The 22,136-nt window shown below is 36.1% G+C and overlaps 3 protein-coding genes across 3 annotated transcripts in view; 1 reads left to right on the top strand and 2 right to left on the bottom strand.

Annotated features, from left to right (window-relative positions):
- Window positions 1–22,136, bottom strand: part of LOC133516404 (lachesin-like) — a 177,067-nt gene that overhangs the window by 115,029 nt on the left and 39,902 nt on the right. The gene's annotated exons all lie outside the window — the stretch shown is intronic.
- Window positions 610–5,186, bottom strand: LOC133516395 (uncharacterized protein K02A2.6-like). Its single transcript, XM_061849305.1, has one exon. It carries the CDS (start codon window positions 5,000–5,002, stop codon window positions 755–757), a length of 4,248 nt encoding a protein of 1,415 aa, XP_061705289.1. The 5' UTR covers window positions 5,003–5,186; the 3' UTR covers window positions 610–754.
- Window positions 5,185–9,602, top strand: LOC133516668 (uncharacterized). The gene is made up of 3 exons (XM_061849687.1): window positions 5,185–5,395; window positions 5,794–6,684; window positions 8,442–9,602. Exons 1-2 carry the CDS (start codon window positions 5,185–5,187, stop codon window positions 6,669–6,671), a joined length of 1,089 nt encoding a protein of 362 aa, XP_061705671.1. The 3' UTR covers window positions 6,672–6,684; window positions 8,442–9,602.

Raw genomic sequence — 22,136 nt, 5'->3', positions numbered from 1 at the left:
TTAACAACAGACGGATCTAGATATTCTATAGGTACGTTGATCTTAATTTATTTAATCTTTTATACCGGTTGGTATCCTTAAAACTATAAACAGCAATAACGGGTATTTATTTTTTCTAATGGGTATAAATACACTGCTTAATCTGGAAGTGAACTACTTCAATTCAAGTGTGTTTTAATTAAATGAAAAACAATTTTTTTTTCAAATATTTTTTTATGTACTTTTATTTAGTTCACTAACAAAACTATGTTTAGGTCACACATATGACATACAAATGCATACTTGGTCTCCCGCGGTACAGGCCTAGCCTAGTGCGGGGACCCCTGGAAACTCTTTTTATGTAACTATGCTATACACCCATTGGATATCACGCCAATTACATTTCAGACGTCCTTCGATGATCACTTGTGTAGTCTCCCCTTTTCCATCCCTCTGGCGTCACGGATATTTTTTAAAGCATTTAAGCAGAAAAAAATATATGCCGAACAGTCCCACCTTTGCAGTTTAGTATCTGTGGCCTGTCAACTCATTCTTTTTTTCCGTGCGAAGGCGTCACATTTGCAATACGATAAAAATTAGTAAACATGCCTGATATAAATTACATATTCATTAAGATTTATAGAATAGTTTATTCATATGTTGACAATAAAATTAAAATGACAGATATGACATACTGAACGCCGTTGATGATGTTCTCTATGGTAAAAGATAGGTGATATGAAATGAGGTTGTAACATTCGTTCGCCCTAAAGATTTAAACGTCCATCTCATCAATTAGTCGACGAGGTGGTTTAATGGTACGCCGGCTTCGACGCGGTGCCATAGGTGTAGCGGCTGTGGCCGTACCGGCCTCATTCTGAGGAGAGCAAACTGGGGCAACTTCTGCAAGAGATTCCGCTCCAGCTTCTGACCCTGGGCATGGCACTGTCGATCCATTGGCTTGCAATACTGGTGTTGACGATGTAACTGGTACCATAGGAGTTCTCTCAGCTGGGCTTTCTTCTAGGTCAGGGAGACGGGGTCGTATGTGGTCTGCGTGATACCTCCTCTCCACCCCAACTGGAGTGTTAATAACATAAGAATATCGATGTGTGCGTCGAGAGACCGTGGCAGGCTCCCATCGCGGCTGTTCCCTGCTTCGCACATACACAGCATCACCCGGTCTATAGTTTGGAGTCTGGTCAGCGGAGTTAACATTCGCTTGTATTTGTCTATACTGTAATGAACGTTTAGCACTTGGTCTGGCATTGTCAAGGAGACAATTTAGTTGTCTTCCAAACATTAGCTGGCCCGGCGCTTTGCCAGTTGTGCTATGGGGTGTGATGCGATAAGCGAAAAGGAAATGTTCTAAACGTTTCTTGAGGCATTTTGTGCTTGACGACATTCTGGTCTTGAAAGTCCTCACAAGCCTTTCGGCTAATCCATTCGTCCGCGGATGATAAGGTGACGATTTGATATGTTTAATTCCGTTTTTTTCACAGTAATCCTGGAATTCTTTAGAAATGAATTGGGGGCCATTGTCAGACACTAAAAATTGGGGTAGACCAAAGGTAGTGAAAATTGTATCCAGTTCATCACATAGTTTGGTTGTCGTTATTTTGGTCATCGGCTTGATTTCAATCCATTTAGAAAAAGCATCTGACAAAACCAACCAATATGAACCTTCGAATGGTCCGGCAAAGTCGACGTGAATCCTTTCCCAGGCTTGGTCTGGCATGGACCATGAGAAGATTGGTAGATCTGAAGTATTAGGCCTATTTTCCTGGCATTTGTGGCAAGTCTTTACATGTGTGTCTATATCTTCCTCTATAGTTGGCCACCAAACGTAAAAACGTGCCAGTGCTCTCATTGCTGAAATGCCTGGGTGCCCAAGATGCAGATATTTTAGGGTCGGTTTCCTCAGAGTGTCAGGAACAACAATACGGCCTTGCCACATGATTATTTTGTTTTCTAGTGACAACTCATCGCGCTTCCGGGCGTATGGTTTTACATCGTTTGAGTATTGATGCTCACGCCAACCAGTTTTTATAAGGTTAGTTATTCGTTTAAGCGTAGTATCTTTTCGCGTTTCATCTCGTATAACGGTTTCAGATAATGCAAGATCGCCAATGCTATCAGTTTGCAGTCGCGCTACAATTTTGTGGACCTTGAGTTCAGACTTGGAAGGTAATTCCTCTGGATTGGGCATCCTGGATAAATAGTCTGCGATGAGATTGTTGCAACCTTTTGTATACTTAATGTCGTAATCATAACTACCAATTATTAAAGCCCATCGTACTAGGCGATTGTTGGCGAGTTTGGGTAAGTTTCGTTGAGATCCCAAAATGTGTATCAGGGGCTTATGATCCGTGACTAATGTAAATTTAGTGCCACGAAGATATTGGTCAAATTTTCTAATCCCAAAAAATATTGCGAGAGCTTCGCGGTCTATGACGGAATACTCTGACTCTGCTGGTCGGAGTTTTCGTGATGCGAAAGCAATTGGTTGTTCAATATTATTCCTCATGTGAAAAAGCACTGCGCCCACGCCCTTCTCTGAAGCATCACAGGCTAGGTAAAGTGGGCACTTATCATTGAAAGCTACAAGTGATTTAGAATGAACAATCATTAATTTAGCACGTTCAAAAGCCTCAGCTTCCTTGTTGGTCCATTGCCATTTCATTCTGTTCCCTGTTAGTGTGTGAAGATCGGCGCATACACTGTGTAAGTGTGGTATAAATCGCTCATAAAAGTTGACTAATCCAAGGAATGATCGTAGCTCCTTGGCATTAGTTGGTGGGGAAGATTTGCTGATAGCTTCTATCTTTGATTTTGTAGGGCGTACTCCATTTTTGTCAATTGTGTGCCCAAGATATTCTACTTCTGGTTGTAAAAAGGTACATTTCTTTAAATTGACTTTTAATCCAGCTTGTTCCAGTCTTTCAAATACGGTACGTAGTGTTTCAAGGTGGTCTTTGTCGTTTTTTCCTGTAACTGCAATGTCATCAAAGTAGACTGCTACATTTGGCAATCCCTCCAGAAGCTTGTCAAGATAATGTTGGAATATTGATGGGGCCGTGGAAATGCCAAATGGCATTCGGTTGTAGGTGTAGTATCCTTTGTGTGTCGATATTGTCAAGAACTGTTTAGATTCGGGCTCAATTTCAAATTGTAGGTACGCATCTTTTAGGTCAATTTTTGAAAATTTTTCACCCTCCGCTAGACTCTGGCGTAGTTGATCAAACAAAGGAACAGGGTGTGCGTGTGTTATCAGAACAGGGTTGAGTGTGCTGCGGAAATCACCACAGATTCTGATCTGGCCATTGGTTTTCACCACGTTAACTGTCGGTGTTGCCCACTGGATCGGAGTCATATTTGGGTCTACTTTGGTTATAATTCCTTCTTCAACCAAACGATCCAGTTCAACTTCTATGTTTTTCTTCATTGAGAATTTAATTGATCTGGCTGTAATGTGTTTCGGTTGTGCATCGGGCTTGATGTGTATGTTTACTTGATAATCTTTTACTTTTCCAAGTTTTCCGTCGAAGAGTGTTGTATGCTTGTCCAGAATTTGTTTTAGTGTAATGGCTTCCTGTCGAGTTTTCTTGATCGAGTAGACTGGTTTTGGAAAATCCATCTGGAACATTTCGCTCCATTGAAGGCCGAACAACATAGGGTCTGCTGACTTCATGACAACAACAGGAAGTAGTCTTTCCTCATTTTGAATGCGTACGCTAACGTTTGTTAGACCCTTTGGTTTGAGTCTTGTATTTCCATATGCGCGCAAGCTGGGAGCCTTTATGAGGGAAGGAGTTCCGATACGCGCCCAGAATTGCGTACTAATGATCGAATAGAGAGAACCGGGATCCCAGTCCATCGTGCAAGGAATGTCGTTAATGAAAACATCGATTTTTTTGCTGTCCTTGCTGTTCGTTTTACTTATTTGACAAACGATGTCCGTTTCATCTCCGCTGACGTCTGAGTAGGAAGATTGAGACGAGTGGCTGCTACTCCTGTCATGCTTAAGTTTGTGCAGCTTGTTTCTTTTGGTAAATGTTGTTTGTTTATAGTTTCGATTAGGTAAGCATGCTTTACCTGATTTGATGCAGCAGTCCTCGAAATGGCCTGGTGTGTTGCACTGTTTGCATGTATGTGTTTTGGCAGTACATTGGTTTAATGGGTGTCTTTCGGGCTCACCGCATCTCAAACATTGATGGGTCCGTAATTTGCGCGGTGATGTGTTCTGGTAAGATTTGGAGTTTCTTTTAATCTTATTGACATTGGCCTGTGTGTCTGTATCGCCTTCTGCTCGTTCCCGAGATTGAGCAACGCTAAAAATCTGAGAGAAAGTCACTTCTTTCATCTTACCTTCTTGAATGTCTTGTAGATCAGGCCATTTTTGTTTAAGATCGATCTGTAATTGTTCGTGGTTTAGCCCGGTTGCAAATCGGTCACGTAACTGTCGCTCTAGTAGATCATCGCTATAGCCACAATCTTTGCTTATTTCTTTCAGCCTGTTAGCGTAATGTTCCATAGATTCATTTTCTTTACGTATGCAGTTCCAAAAGTCCGTTAATGCTCTATATCTTGTGCGTTTTATTCTAAATAGGTCCATCAGTTTATTTCGTACATCCGCGTATGTACTGTCTTCAAAGTGTGGTGTAAGTGCAACCTTTATTTCGTGAAAGATCTCCGGTGAGAGGCAGGTGAAAAGTAGTTCCTTCTGTATGTTGCGTGCATCCTCGCCCCAAAGTTTGCATTTTGTTTCGAAATAGTCAATAAATTTTTCAACCGCGGTATCGTCTGGATTGAATTTGTCGCTCTTAAAACCGTTGTAAACATTGTTTCTGTTACCGTTAGTATTCGAAAAACTAGGTGACTCCGTGCCGTTTGTCGTTGTTGGTGTAGGAGCCGCGGCAGTTGCGTTTTGCTGTTGCGATAACAGCAATTGTAATATGTCTGAGATTTGCTTCTGTTGTGTAGCTTGCAATGTAAGAAACTTGTCAAATTGTTCGCTGTTCATTTTGTAACGAGTTTTGTTTTAATCCTCGTCGCCACTGATATAAATTACATATTCATTAAGATTTATAGAATAGTTTATTCATATGTTGACAATAAAATTAAAATGACAGATATGACATACTGAACGCCGTTGATGATGTTCTCTATGGTAAAAGATAGGTGATATGAAATGAGGTTGTAACAATGCCCAAAAGGAAGAAGGATTCCGACGAATACATCTTAAAAAAGTTAAGAAAACTTGAAAAAAAGATCGCAAAAAGAAATCATCGCAGATCGAGCACTACATCTTCATCGCCGTCATCAGACTTGCCGACGCCGGCGCCGGCGCCGCCAATGGAATCACAACAAATCGAAGACATTGAAGATGTATGCGATAATACCGATAATATTAAAGGTAATCTATTTCGCATTACGAAAGCAGCGAATTTAAAGCCATTCACAACTTATCGTCTCAGGATCGATACGAGGGATCGTTCAGTAGGCGATATGTGTGTAAGATCGACACTGTGGGGTCGATTTTTGGCAGTAATCAGGTCAAGGATGGACACTGGGGGGTCCTTCGACGACTCTGTTATTGTCCTTAAAAAACGTACATTGAGACGTTTCAAGGTCAAATGCGAGCCGCCATCTTATGTCGCGCTCAACGAAATAATATATTTGGTTTCGATACCAAGAAATATATGCAATTCGAATATAAAAGGGCGACGGACATTATTGTCACTGGAGCCTACTACTTTTTGCTATTTAATCATAGTTCTCTACATTGCTTGTTTTCTATTTACCGTGTTTCAGACACACAGCCTGAAATGGCGAATCTTACCGAGGATTTAATGGCTCACCAAGATCTTATAGACCAACGAGAGCTACTACTTGATGTTCCTGAACATGATCTGGATGATTCTATTTTAAAGGTCCTTGGTAACAGCCATGAAAAACCACAACAATGGGGCAAGAAAATTCATAATCAGATTGCTGAAAGGTGGGAGAGTGTGTTAATGAATGGTCTTGATAAACAAGAAAAGGAAGACATGCTGAAGCAAAGCACATATCTACCTCCGGAGAACTGTCCACATCTTATTGTGCCTAAATTAAATCCAGAAACGGCAGCCGCATGTTCAGAACTTAGTCGCAAGAAGGATGGATATATTGAAATAAGACAAAAGATGCTTAGTGCAAGCATTAGTGGACTTGCCTGTGCTTTAGAAAAGGTGATAAATGAGGTAGAACCTAATGATGTGAAATTACAACTTCTCGAGGTTATAAATAACACCGTGAAGATTTTAGCCGATACATTCTACAATGAAAATAAATCTCGGAGAATGCTAATACTTTCTGGTTTAGACAAGGAGATAAGAGATACACTCATTGAAACTCAACCAGATAAATATCTGTTTGGTGAAAATTTATATGAAAAAATTAAAACGGCTAAAACAATGGGAAAAACTGGACGCGAGATTAGATTTCAACCAAAAGCCCCCAAGACAAACTTCCCAAAGCAACCTTCAAACTGGAAGGGCCCACCTCGGCAGGTACAGAGAACTCAGGAACCTCGTGCCATGAAACACCGCGGCAGTGGGCCTCGACCAGCTCCGACAAAGAGAACTTCAGCATCCAACAAGGGTTACCGGAAGCAGTACTCTTCAAGTCACCATCGTCATCACCAGCGCTGACTCAAGTTGGCAGGTTATCCCTTTTCTTTAATAACTGGTTAAAGATAACAAAGGACCCAGTCATAATATTCCTTTTCATACAACACCTGTTCAATCACATCCACCGAGAAATGATTCTTTTTCTAAAAAAGAGGAATTAATATTGGAAGATGAGATAACTAAACTTCTTCAGTTAGGTGCTATATCAGTGTGTAGCCCTGTTGCCGGACATTTTCTTTCAAAAATATTTACTGTTCCCAAACCGAATGGCTCTAATAGATTCATTTTAAACCTTAAAGAGTTAAATAAATTCATCACAGTTGATCATTTCAAAATGGAAGACTACCGCACAGCAGCTAATCTGATTACCAAGGGCTCATATATGGCTAACATAGACCTAAAGGATGCCTATTTTAGTGTACCTATTAGTGAAAATTCAAAGAAATATCTTAGATTTGTGTTCAAAGGAAAGCTGTATCAATTTAATGTGCTATGTTTTGGTCTTTGTACAAGCCCATATGTGTTTACAAAAATTCTGAAGCCTGCTGTTGCTCTTTTGAGGTCATGTGGTCTTTGTTCCGTCCAATATCTTGATGATTTTTTGTGTATTGATGATAATTTCAACAAATTAATTTTAATGTGGAAAAAACAAGTAATTTGCTACAAAACTTAGGTTTTATTATTAATAAAAACAAAAGTAACTTCATACCATCAAGAGAATGTAACTTTCTAGGCTTTATAATTGATTCCAATAAACAGGTACTAAAGCTATCGAACAATAAGAGGAAAAACATAACAGAATTAGTGGATAGTTTACTTAAAGAGAAGTCATATACAATTAGACATTTAGCTAAGGTCTTAGGGTCTCTAACATCAGTATGTCCAGCCATTTCATATGGTTGGTTATATACCAAAAAGTTAGAGAGACATAGGTATCTAGCCCTGAAAAAACATAATGACGACTATGAGTATCATATCCATACTCCATCTTGGTGTGTACCAGATCTGAAATGGTGGAAATGTACTATTTATTCAGCTGTAGGAAATATTCGAAAATTTAAGTATTCTCTTCATATTTACTCTGATGCTTCTTTGACCGGTTATGGTGCTAGTTGTAATGGATGTTGGATGGTTTCTGGACTACAGAAGAGCAACAGTTACACATAAATATATTAGAATTGAAGGCAGCTTTCCAAGGATTAAAAACTTTTGCTAAAAAATCAAGTAATACTGAAATTTTGTTACGCATAGACAACACAACTGCCATTAGTTATATTAATAGAATGGGCGGTGTCATGTACCCACAGCTTCACTCAGTTACTGAAGAAATATGGAAATGGTGTGAAAAAAGAAATATATGGCTATATGCCTCTTACATCAGTTCGAAGGATAATTATATTGCTGATTTTGAGTCAAGGCGACTAAAGACTGAAGTTGAATGGAGTTTAGAAGGAAATGCGTTTAAGGAAATAACATCTAAATTAGGAATTCCCAACATAGATCTTTTTGCATCTAGGCACAATTATAAATGCAAAAGATATGTGTCTTGGCACACAGACCCAGAAGCATATGCTGTGGATGCTTTTACATTTGATTGGTCCGCATTTTATTTTTATGCATTTCCTCCTTTCTCACTTGTACTCAGAACTCTGAGAAAAATTAAAATAGATGAAGCTGAGGGAATAGTAGTCATTCCATATTGGGACACGCAGGCTTTCTTTCCGCTATTCATGTCAATGCTTATATCGGATATAATAATTTTTCAACCTCGAAAAAATTTGCTGTGTTCAGATGCAGGAGATCTGCATCCTCTGCGATCAACGCTACAATTAGCTGCAGGAATCTTATCCGGGAAGCATTCATGAGGCGCGGGATGTCATCTGCGTCTGCAGATATCATGTTGGCGTCCATCACTGAATCAACGCTGAGGCAATATCATTCTGCTCTAAATGCTTGGTGTGAGTATTGCACACTAAATAACATAGATATTTATAATGGTTCTATACCAAATATAATTGCATTTTTGACATATAAATTTCATAGCGGTTCATCCTACAGTACTCTTAACTCCATAAAATCTGCGTTAACACTCATCATAGGTCCTAGATTGTCCGAAGATGATAGAGTCAAACGTTTTCTGAGAGGCGTTTTTAAATTAAGGCCCTCTATGCCCAAATATGAACAGATATGGGATGTGTCAGTAGTACTTAATTATTTAAGAAGCTTAGGCCTGAATAGCAGTCTGTCATTGAAAGAGCTGAGTAAAAAGACTGCCACATTGCTTGCCATTGCAACAGGACATAGAATACAAACTTTTTCTTTAATAAAGATACAACATATTGCAAAGTCTAGTACTAAATTAGAAATTAAAATTCCAGACGCAATAAAAACTACTAGCCCAGGTCGTTGCCAACCAATTTTAGTTTTACCATTTGTTAGAGATGACCTGGTTATTTGTCCTGCCCAAGCAGTGCTGGACTACATGTTCAGAACAAAAGATTACAGAGGAGACTTAGACAGATTATTTTTAACTTTTAAGCGGCCCTTTAAGAAGGCCTCTATTTCCACTATAAGCAGATGGATAAAAGAAACCTTAAAAGATAGTGGTATAGACATATCAGTATTTACAGCATATAGTACTAGACATGCTTCGACTACGGCTGCAGCCAACCGAGGAGTAAACATTGATGACATAAGGAGAACAGCAGGTTGGACCGCTCAATCACAAACTTTTGCTAAGTTTTATAACAGACCTATAATTAACCAAGGAGGCTTTGCAAGAGCGATTATTCAGTGATGGTTTATAATAATAGTACTTAATATTAATAATATAAATAAATTAATATTTGAGTTGAGTTTGTTGCTATTACCAGTCAGAGAGATAATTAGACTGACTAGAATAAATAATATGTTGGGTATTTTTGTAATAAATACAAGTTGATTTTTAACACATTTACTTACAATTATTTATTAGAATATGCTTTGAACATCTACACAAGTGATCATCGAAGGACGTCTGAAATGTAATGGATGATCAAACAAACTTACCTGTAAGTGATGTTCGATCATCATTATATGAAGACACAGTCCTTCGATGATCACTACAACCCACCCTAAGACCCTGTTAAGAAGAATAATGTTAATCCTTCTTCAAGACCCCAGATAAGTTGTAGTAAATGTGTGTGCTTTTAAAAGAATGAGTTGACAGGCCACAGATACTAAACTGCAAAGGTGGGACTGTTCGGCATATATTTTTTTCTGCTTAAATGCTTTAAAAAATATCCGTGACGCCAGAGGGATGGAAAAGGGGAGACTACACAAGTGATCATCGAAGGACTGTGTCTTCATATAATGATGATCGAACATCACTTACAGGTAAGTTTGTTTGATCATCCATTCTGTATCGATTCTGTATATGTTTAGTGTGCAATAAACTTATTTTTACCTTTTTTAATCTTTTATTTTATCTTTAAATGAATTCCGGTTTCTTTGCTGAGAAACTTAAATGATAAGATAGAAATAATCAGCAAATCATGCCATAACCATTTCTAAATTTACTAAAGATTTAGATAAAAATCTATTTCTGCTTGATAGACATCGAATCGATTTAATAGAAATCCCTTTTGCGCCAAATCTCCAGCAGTCAATAGAATCTTGAAAGCCAGCTAAAGTATTCTTTGAACGGCGGCTTCGATTCATTGAAGTAGTGATGAGAAATTGATAGCGGTTTGATACCAAACCATTTAGGGTGCCAACCGAACCCCATTAATAAGCTTAAATCGCCTGTCTATTGTTTTATTTTTATAATAGAATTTGTTTCATTTGCAACGTGTTGATACCAAATTAGAATTAGGCTTTATAAGTTTCTCTTATAAGTTATCTGGTTGTATATTAAGTGCTAAGCTTTATTAATTAAAATTTCCTTATTCTACTTTTTAATTTTTTGTTAAACTTGGTTGCCAATAACCGTTTATGTAATTTCCTTTAGGTAAATCGTATGATTTCCCTCAGGGGACAGGCTTTTCCTAGTGTGGGGACTGTAGGGGTCTGAATAAAATGTAACTGCTTTAATATTTTTCGGAAATAAACTATTTGTATTTGAAAATCCAGTACACTCAAAGAGTAGTTATTAAATAAATATTGACAGAATAACCCGAAAAGTAATTATTTTAGTGCAATTAATCATATTACTTAATCATACGTCTGTTATTTTGACATAGTGTAACAAACAACATAGTGTAATTAATAATTATGAATGACAGGAATGGCATAAGGCCATTAGAAAATTAAACGCGAATCGGTTACACGCTTAATGTACACAGTTGAAAAATATTTGTTTTTGTTGGGCGTGCTGTTTCTAGCATTTATTTGCTTGTAGGATATTTCATTCCTCTCATTTACTGTATTATTATTGCTTCTTTTTCACTATCCCCATATAAAAACCAAGTTTCTTCTTGACCAGTTTTATAATTATTATACCTTAATGGCTAAAAATATATCTTTATCTCATTTTAGTTACACGCTAATAGATACCAAAACCAAAACTATATACCTAATACTAAAATTTGTAACAACCCTACACTCAGAGTAAAGGATCTTACTGAAAGGCCCTTCACTGCACTGCTTATTATATGTCTGCATTTTATTTTTAGAGCAATTGAATAAGAATATATCTACGGGATTAGAAAGCATAAGGACAGCGCGACTTTTATCTTACACGAAAGCGATTAGATAATAGTGATCTCTTTCGCAAATGTAGCTTGAATTTGGGCCATTTTTAAAAAATAAATCAAATACGTGTTGCACATCATTAAATAGGTCTTTAAAAATAACGTTAATATTGGCAAGAGCGTTGTTTGATTCAGTGAATATTTCTGGGAATAATCGCCAAAAATATTGTGAACATAATTTATAAATGACGTTAACCCTATTGAAGCCGGCCGTGGCCCTAGCCCGCGATGTCAATAGCCCTTGAATGCAGTGCTCGTTGTTACTGATGCATTTTATTGCTAGCCTGGGGGAAAACATATAAAAAGGAAAGGGGCGGAAAGAGCCTTCCCAATTCTACTCAGTAATGAATTATGCGATTAACCGATTTGCTCGGGGCAAAATATATAGCTACCTACTGAATCACGAGGGACAGACTAGAGAAAAATAATAAATATGCGCTTTTGACTTAATTACCTACAATGTTAGTAGTTGTAGTAGTTAGAAAAACACATTTAACCGATTGCAAGACCGAAGTGATTCCATAAGTGTTCCGTGAACAAAGTTTTGTACGGAACACTAAAAACGAAAAGATGTCGCAAATTATATATTTAAAGTAAGTTGCAATTAAACTTACTGGGATGTTACCTGTACGTAAACATTAAAGCAGCATTCGAATGGCAACTGCAGCTGCATTGTAGTGTGTCATCCACGATAACCTTTAATAACATGACAATTATACGAGTCAAGGCACACTTCGTTGTGAATAACATGATCTATACCAGCGGTTCCTAACCTGGAGGTAATTACCCCCGTGGTGGTAAAACTCGTATTTCACGGGGTAATAAGCTTAATTAAAGATAACAAAGATTAGACGTATAAGAAAGACTATTGAGGATTATTGGGAGGAGGGGTAAAATCAGGATTCCTAGTTAGTCTTAGGGGTGACAGGACTAAAAAGGTTAGGAACCACTGATCTATACTGTTGCGGCATTACTGCTGCATCGTTAAAGCGTGCGCTATCGCTATTTCCGTTATGTAATGAGTGACGTTCTCTGTCACAATACTGTTCCGATTATTTAGAACGTTCGGTTCTCGTTGAGATTCAACGTCTCAAGTTTTTTTTTCTTGTTTACTCATGAATGTTGTTTGTGATATTGATAGCTTATTATGCAGTGAACTATGAGGAAGTGTGCAGTTAATAAAAACTAATCTTGAAACGCGTTTAACCATGTTTTAATCAACACCCGGCAGTCCATGGTGGCTTTTAGTAAAGTCCAGCTATCTCTTACCTACCGAACAACGTCATGCTCTACGAGCACACTTAAAAGTAACTACCGAACAACGACATGCTCGACGACAAAATCATCATAGATTTGATGGAGGCCATAATTTTAAAGAAGAAGAAGATTTAGAACGTTCAACCGTTGATACAGTTGAGGATGATTCTGGCACGAGAATTGCGCTGAACTGTCAATATTCTTTGTAGGTATTCCATGCCCCCTTTTGTGTATAAATATGTTATTTCTTCAAAAACACAATGTCGTATAATAAAGGGAGTTACAGTATGTAACTTCGAAAGTAAGATATTGATTTCTACTTACAGACATCCGTGTGTCGTTTCAAACTGACGGGACTAACTGCAGTAAGAGACACGCGCTAAACTTCGGCGTAATACACTCGGTACTTGAACTAAACTTCTATTCCTAACTTTAGGGCTTGCTTCCAAAACTCATATTTCACGAGAAATATTTGTCAAATTTCCTGGATCACAATTATCCTTATATCCTGCGACGTGGCTGAAATAAAATTAAATCAGTGGAAAACAAGTTTTATAGTAGTCTTTTTCAAATCATTTATAAGTAGTTTTCCCGTGACATGATAAAATTATTTTACAAACTGTGTCACATTTTCATCAATAAAATCTGCAAAAAAAATCCTAATAAAAAATATGTCTCTAGTTTAGCGGTGATAAATAGTTTTTCTACTCGTCGACTGTGGTCGAAAAACTATAATTGCTTACTTTTTATGTATGTGCTGCCGACTCAAGTATAATATTCATTTCGACACGCTGTAGTCAAATATAAAATAAATTGACCAATCACGTGCCGCCGCGCTCCCATACAAAAAAAAAACCTAAACGGGGGACGGGCGGTCGGGGGACTTCGCACGTTTATGTCTTTTGTACAACATTTTTGTCTACTGAGTTACTTACCAATTTTCATTAATTATTTAGGTTTTATAGTAAAAAATGATTATTTTAGATGACTCGTAGAAAAAGTATTGAATACAATAGTGAATCGTTTGAATCGCGATAAGCTTTTCAATCTCGTACCTTACTTAGGCAACTCAGCATGCTTCGTTGCCTAAACACGGTACTTGACTGAAAAGCTCTTTATTATATCACGATTGTATAAAATACTATTTCACAGAAGTGTCTTAAAAATTGAAAATTGCAGAAAACGGTTTTTACAGAAGGGTCTTAATAATTCCTAAATCCAATAATGCACGTTAAATTAAAGCAGGAATCCAAAATACTCACCTTATCATAAGGTTCATAACCAGTTATCAATCCTTTAGGAGTTAGAGGCTTCTGGATGTAACCACGAAACCGCCAAAGCAGTAAAATAAGTCTTTCAGATACCGCGGTACTACTAAGGGAATATGGATTGTGGAGAGAAAATATTTCTCTTAAAGTCCGCAGCAAGCTCGGCCGAATTTCACCTTCACATGCAAACGGAGTTTTGTTCTAATTTTAAAATTATTTATTTATTTATATATTATATATTTTATATATTTAATGTAGTTAGTTTATATAGCTCCAGCTTATAAAATAAACGAAATATAGCAAAAACAAGTTTTATATAAAAAACTTTAAATTCGCTGTTTTTTTAACCATGATGGTATCTGAAACTACATAAATTAATTACAGGTATATATATACCTTATCCTACTGTAAGTACAAAGTTCCTTTTGTACTTACAATAGGTACCTACTTACAAAATTTTAAAATGAGAGCCCTGCCACCAGAGTGCAGCTCTAGCGCAAATCCTAAACCATAGAGTAGGTAACATGTACATAAACCCTGTACCCATGTACATGTACTTAAACAGTTTTTTACATGTTTTCACCATTGAGGTATAGTACTAGAGTCAGATCCCTAACAATTCCTTCCACACCTCAATGAAGTGCGGCACTTCATTGCGTTTAGTACGTCTCCGACTACTGCAATACTGGTGGGATGTCACGCATGAAGGAAAAAAAAAATGACTTTGTGCTTTATGAAAATTTATTCTAATATTATCAAGAAACATAATAAAAACAATATAATAACAATCCACTAAGAAATTCGCTTGTTTTAAGCTCATTTAGATTATTCTGAATCGTCACTTTTAACAATCGCGGTGATACTTTTATTATATATGCCATATTCTTTACATTTCGCAGATGTAACCCGTAGGTACTAATGATTACCTACCTTATTGTTTGCAGAATTTATACACAATAATGATTTATTACTCTTTCTCTCGTAATTTATTGGAGTGTTTTTCTTTTATTTTAAGAGTATATTATTTCATTAAATATATTAAAATTGCTACAGTAGCCGTCTAAAATAAAAAGAGTTTTATGACTATTTTTATAAATTTTAATGTTGTCAGTGTCACATATGTAAAATAATTTCAATACACTTGTAAGGAAATAAATACATTTTATCTAGATTCTTTACAGTGCGTAATATGTAGGCAGAAAATGAAATAGTGTCATAACAGTTCCTCTGGCTATTAGCTACACTTATACTTTAGTAAGCTATACAGACGTCAAACTTCAAAAATGGCGGATTTGTTCTCGATAGCTGTCTAGTACATTTATGTCAGTGGGTTTCACAGATATATGCATTATTACTAATAAAGATGACATTAATGCATCAAGGTGGTTTGTTTAGGTACAGGGACCTACCGCGAAAGCAAACCTTTAAATTTATCTACTTCTCTATCGTTCGAATATGCAAGAGTGATAGAGAGGCAGATACCAAATTTCGACTTTCATATTTCGCAGTAGACCCTCGGAATGTGCTAGTGGCTCCCCCTACGCAGAGTTTCGCGTAATATTCCCTATTCGTCCATCGCTGGTCAATTTATAACAAAAAATAACACTGCACGGTCTCGTACACTGTAGGTTTCACTACAGCCAAAATATAATTGTGTTACTATATCAGTACGTATGTATGTAAACGTACCCTTATTATACTTAGTAATATGGTCGCCGTCGGCAGGGCGTTGATTCTTACACGCTGAGACTTAAATTGTTCTCTAGCATTGAGCGATTTCAGAGGGATTTTCATTTTGCGGACTACCGAGATTTTCTCAGGGGATCACAGTATGATTTTCTTTAAAAAAATTGTACAGGTTTTTTCAAAGGACAGACAACGAGCAGGTGACATTACTGATTTTGCAGATATTCATGGGCCACGATAACCGTCTGTCAACAGCAGACCGCATGTTTGTTTGTCACCAAAATGGCAACAAAAATGACAGAAGTCGAATCACTATTCACTTATAGTTTAATTTAGATTGCGAGTTCTCATTTCATGGTAATTCAGCGGAGCTCCAACAGAAATTTAATTGTAATTTAACTAGAAACTTGCCTTAGGCAGTGCGCCATCTTTTCTACTTCGTCTCATTAAAATTATACATTATTTGCCTCATATATATGTTCAAGGAATTTAATCTTAATTTGCTTGTCAGTAATTCTGCTTACTACAACGTAAGTACACCTTTCAGGTTTCGTTTTAGGTTACAATTTCCACAAAGGAGGAGGTTCTTAATTTGATTAGAAAATAAATAACATTTAATTTTCCTAAGAAGTTAATTAATTTACTTTTCATTTTATTTTGTGTCTGTTTAGCGGTCGTCACAAAATCGAAACTGACTGTCAAAAGGTTTACGCATAATTTAAATAGTTTTTGTTTTTTAGTTGCAAAATATTAGTTTTTGTTGCCCCTTTTGCATACCAAATTAGGATACGCATGTAAACCTACCACTATATGTGTACCTATTATTAAGGCCTTGTACCTGTTTAATGCAAAATAAATTATCTTTATCTTCCTAATCGCAAAATAAATAGACCTACAAGACTTAGACATACCTAAACAAAAAATGTTAATGCTACACATGTATATAAGTCTATTTTCTTAAAATATTATCTATAATAGTCAATACCCAGTAAATTCAGTATACAGGGCGTCCCAAGACTATGGGGCATCAAGGGAAAGTACCTTAAATATCGTAGATAGGATATTTTGCTGAAAGAAGACTTTTCTGGTTCGGTTTAAGTTTAAATATAATAAAATTGGAACATATGGACAAAGTGAATGAAAAATATTTGCTGTGAATTGGAAAATATTTGCTGCGACAAAGATATATAGTTTATTTTCAAGTAGGCATATTACAATGCGCTTATAAACGTCAAATAAGGCTACACCGGCTCTAATCCTACACCTTTGTCCGAGGCGATTTAAGGCCCTCCTCAATTGGAGGAGGGTATTCCAATATGGCACCAACGAGAAACTCGGCGGGACAATTTAAAACGTAATGTAATTTATTGATTACGAATAGATTAACGGCTCATTATATGAAACTTCCTACAAGTTACTCCTTTTCACTTACTTCAACTCCAAATTGACTTTTTTTTATATAAATATTTCAAAATTCAGTTTGATATTCGATGTTAGATTTATTGGATAAGATTGTTCCCGATTAAAATATAAATTAATGACGATGTATAAGGTTTTAAATGCATTAACAACGACATCCATGAATCGAAACAGGACGAAATTTAAAAAGTTTAGCCTCCTACGTACAAATGAATATAATTCATTAAAAATGTTCCTCTTGCTGTTGTAAAAATACATCCGATTTTTTACGGTATTTTGCAAGCTCACAACACTATTGCAAATATTAACATATTTAAATATATGACAAATCGACTAAACTGTAAAGACTGTAAATCGTTGAATTCCGATATTATTGAGCTATATTCTGATTTATTTGAGAGTGAATGTTCTTTATAGCGTGAATTCTTGGCAACATCTAAAGTTTTATGGTCGATTCAGACGTTCATATTAAAGCATCGAATATGAATCACTTATGCTAATATTAAGTAAGTACTTTTAAAATAAATACAAAGTATTTACAATGCCGACATAATTTGAAGGCTAATATCGTCAGTTATTCATAGAACAGGTTTGAAGACTTTGAAGTGGTGGTAAATATTTTTAGAGGCTTCACTCGTTTTTCTCCGACATTTGTCAATAATAATTGAAGCGAGTGCGCGAAATGTGATACTGTCAGCGACGGATATAATTTGACGAAATACTGAAAACGAGGTAAAGCTCTTAAGTGCGAGGTATAACAAGAGGTCAAATATGAAAGATCAAATCTAAAATATGTAGGTATAATCTTTAGCAAAATTCAAGAGTAAATATTAGTGAGATTAACGTTATTAATTGTTCAGTAAATAAGTTTTAATTTATTTACAGCATGCATGGTTATCCTACATTCAGAATACATCCGTCAAATACCGATACTCTTTGCTTGATCCATGACATGTGTCAAATTGAATGTCATCAGTCTAATTTTTTTATCGCACTCAAGTATGACAATTTACTTTCTTCATAACCAAAGTTCCATCGTAGCGCTAAAATAAGTTTTATGTGCAGTAGGGTGACCATCATAGTCGAGAATTAAAATTATCCTTAAAACAATGCAAAATTAAACAGGAAAAAGTCGTAGTGTTTTACTTAAGCCCCGCATGGAAAATCTGTTTACTATGTTTCTGGATTCTGACAGACGAGTGTTGCTCCAGAAAAAAATGTAAAATGTTTCATCAGCTTTAGGGGATTTATGATCAGATAATTTAAACACTAGATTGCTTAACCGTGGGATAATATACATATTTGTAGCCGCCGTGCAGGTTAGTATCACGACGACTCAAATAAAAAGCTTCGATTCTTAGTAAACTGATATCATTTTCTAAAAGGTACTGGTTACCCTTGTAGGTTTCTTGACAAACGGTTAAGTGCAGACAGTGGTTGTTGATAGTATGGAGGATGATGAAAGAGTGATTTGCAATATTGGACCAATACAAAATGGTTTAAATATAGGTGCCTCTAATTGGCCGCAATACAATATATGTGGAGCGCTCCTATTGGTGCTTTTAAAAAAAACCTCCGAATACTAGCCGAGCCCAACGTCTGCGTTTAGTGTATTAGGAATATATTGATTTTATACGAATAAAAACTTGCGTTCGCAACAATATTCGTACATAGAATTTCACGGTTCAAACATAAATACATTTACATTAATAAGATCAAATTTTAACTTGACATACAACACACTATCTACGCTTAAACAAGCCCTATAATAAGACCAATGGGTAAAAGGCAGCAGTAATGAAACGCACGCTTTGAGGCCCGAGATGAAAGGTATTTAACGATTATGTATTGAGAAGCATTAACCCTATAGTATGTTTCAATATTGAATATTCTCAGAATATTGCATTGTATTTATTCAAAATTGAACTCAAAACACCAAACATTAGGTACAGGTTATATTTGGAAAATTAGCCAGGTTATAGTGTAATTTAGCTTAAGCAAATCAACGTACTCGTAATGTTTATAATACTAGTATGTAACATTATATTCTATATAAGTAATACCACGCCATACATATTCTATTAGGGTATTATAAGGGATAACATACTAAACTATTCTCACAATTTTAGCAGAACATGGATGGGGTTGTGAATAAATGACTACTTATATTTTTGTAAAGGCTCTTTTGATAGAATAGTTTTTACTTAGGGTGACTGCTATAGTTATTAGCCCCTCCATAGTAAATAGCCACTCTTAACAATCACCCCTACTTTTAAATCAAAGGTTTATGTGGTAGTTAAACAACGATTTATATTTGCAGTCAGTTTTCCACTTTAAGTAGCTGTTTTCTCTCATTTGCAGGTATATTTATTGTATTTAATCAAATATAGAATTTGTAAGTCTCATTCTTAAACCAAGTGAACGTCAAGGCCTACCAAGGCTAAGGCTATGTCAATTTGCTGCATATAGCCACCTCATATTGTACTGATAAAACGAATACTTTTAATTTAAGTATTACGTTAAAAATAAACCTAGGACATCTCCGCAATAATGTTGACATGAGAAAGCGCAGTCATCGCGTAGTTTGTGAGTTCCCCAGACGTTCCAATTTTTTTTATTGGTAACTGACCAGCTCTTGTCTGACAAAATACTACGAGTAATAATTGCTTAGATTGAAGTTTGTGTACTAATAGCAAAAAGCTAACTTCAAATGTATTTATACACAACCAGTTCATTTCTCTACAGCCGCTATAAAAGCCACATTTAAGCCATATCTGCACGACGCAGCTGAATTAATTTCTGAAATTCGTTCCAATATTATAAAGGTAGCAAAAAGGGTTTGAAGGCAGCAAATATTATAATATTATTATATTGTCACGGCGATACAAAACATAGTGGCCTCATACGGATATTTTTGAAGTCGGTAGCTTTAAAAATTACTAAACTTCTGTCGCATTCTTGAGCCAAGCCCCTGCAAGCCATATTACTAAAGTCGTCATTCGTAATATTACATTATGATTTGTTATCGTTTTGCGGTGTATGATTATGAAAGTCAAAATATCGACCATTGTCTGACTACTTTGTATTTTAATAAGCACTTGACTCTTTATATGGTTGATATCACCGCGTTACAAGCGAGCCATTTTCTAACCCTAAAACCATTGATTACAAAGAATATTTAAACAACAACCGCAGGGATTGACAGCTGGCAACTGTTTATTACAAGCTTTTATTTCACTTGACATGTTCGTATGTGCCATTTTTTTTTTCAAATCAATCAAACCATTTTTCAACTACTTCCAGATATCCGATTGTGCTGAAAATTTGCATACATGTAAGTCGGGTGACAATGCAATATGTATTATGGTGGCCATAAGAACTCTGTTTTGAAACAGCGCAACCTTGGGGTTTATAGAATTGTCTCGATGAGTATTAGTTACCCGTGGTGAGAAAAGTACCGTCAGCGACAAAAGGTTGTATCAGAAATGAATATTTTGCACAAATTTATTTTTTATTAGCTTTTCCGCATCCGCTAGTTCGCGTAGAACTCACAAACATTCCCCCGAAGCTGGGATAAATACCTCCTGTCTTAATCGTACATTGTTAATTTTCACACATTTGTACTTAATGCTAATATAATTTTATATATAGAATAATTTCAACTCGCTTCAAGTGGCTCGATTATGAACTTGCTCTAAAAGTTAATTAATAAAATAATTGTAAGTATTGTGAACATTAATATTTTTGTACCATAAAATGTTTCATCTCACTCGAATCCCAATTACCGCGTTTGCTAATGACGCTCAAAGCACGGCGGTGGCTAAAAGCATTTTATTTCAACGGCTTTTGAGGGTTCTTCGTAGTTTATTTCATGTTAGTAAATGAAGAGTGGCGGCGCGGCAAGACCTAGTTTACTAAGTGCGGCAAAAAGGCATCAAATTTCAAAGCAAGGTTAGACAATTTATTTCTACGAACAAAGGAAAAATGTTTTTGATAATCAGTCTTTGGTCCCTAACTACGCTTATATTTGGCTAAATTATATTATTTGCTAATAATATCATATTGCTAAATATGGAATTTTCCCGAAAATTATTTAAACTGGACTTTTTAGACAAGTTGCCTGAAACATTATAAAAACTCTTACCTATTATACCTACCTACGTGTTCCACAAAACACGTTTGTAGAGTTCCTTAGTCAAAATGGCAGAAACGGAACCCTTGTAGGTACGTCTGTCCTATCGTTCTTCCGTCTCCGTGTGCCTGTCCATATGTTAACCCTTTTACTCGAGAACTAAAAGCTATATTTAAATGAAATTTGGAACATAGTTATATTTTGCAAGCCGCTACTTGGTTTAGAAGTAATTTTTTTTTAAAGTTATTATTATTGATTTATTTATTAAGCAAAAAGTTTTTTTTAGTAAAAATCAACATGTAGGACTGCATTTGATAGGTCTCTTGACACAACTTAATGATTTCTAAAAAAGTTTATGATTGATGATGGAATACTTTTGAAAATAATCGAAATACGTCGTGTCGTGAACAAGAGATTTCCTTTGGTCCTTAGAACCCAAGGATAGATTTAAGAATTGGAGCCATCTCGATTTTTGATGTCATTTTAGGGGGGGGGGGGCTCTCAATTCTATTCTTTAATTTTTTAATCATAAACTATATTATTTAAGCTACTAGGCCAAGTTTGGTATCGTTCTCGTGTATATAGGGGATGCCAAACTCATTTATGACATCATATTGACAAAATTCCGAAGCAAAAACATAAAATTAGAAAAAAAAACTTAATTTTTTAAATTCCTCTTCGGGATTAAACTGCTGAACCTGAAAAACTATCCTATCTTTATACCAAATTTTAACCAAATTGGCTTTAAGGGTGTGAAAAGGGAGGTGGAAATTTGTATGGGGAATCGATAACCTCTGAACCGGGTTAGAGGAAATCTACGTCTACATCTTGAAAATGACACCAAACTTGCCTTAGAACCTAAACTTAACTAGTTATTAAACTCAGACGTCGCGTCGCCGACACTGTATCAAAAATCTGGGTGGCTCCACCTCTTAAATACATCTTAGGAACACAAAGATTAATTCTGCCAAAGGAAATCTTTTATTCAGACAAC

Source organism: Cydia pomonella, chromosome 3 (assembly GCF_033807575.1).
Source record: "Cydia pomonella isolate Wapato2018A chromosome 3, ilCydPomo1, whole genome shotgun sequence".
NCBI classification, from domain to species: domain Eukaryota; kingdom Metazoa; phylum Arthropoda; class Insecta; order Lepidoptera; family Tortricidae; genus Cydia; species Cydia pomonella.
The sequence above is the reverse complement of the archived record's forward strand: the minus strand, read 5'-3'. Positions and strand labels throughout refer to the sequence as shown.

Excerpts from the sequence above, each read along its gene's own strand:
- LOC133516668 (XM_061849687.1), top strand. The coding sequence starts at position 5,185 with ATGCCCAAAAGGAAGAAGGATTCCGACGAATACATCTTAAAAAAGTTA. Across the intron at positions 5,396-5,793 it reads TAATACCGATAATATTAAAG|ACACACAGCCTGAAATGGCG; the intron begins GTAATCTATTTC and ends ACCGTGTTTCAG.
- LOC133516395 (XM_061849305.1), bottom strand. The coding sequence starts at position 5,002 with ATGAACAGCGAACAATTTGACAAGTTTCTTACATTGCAAGCTACACAA.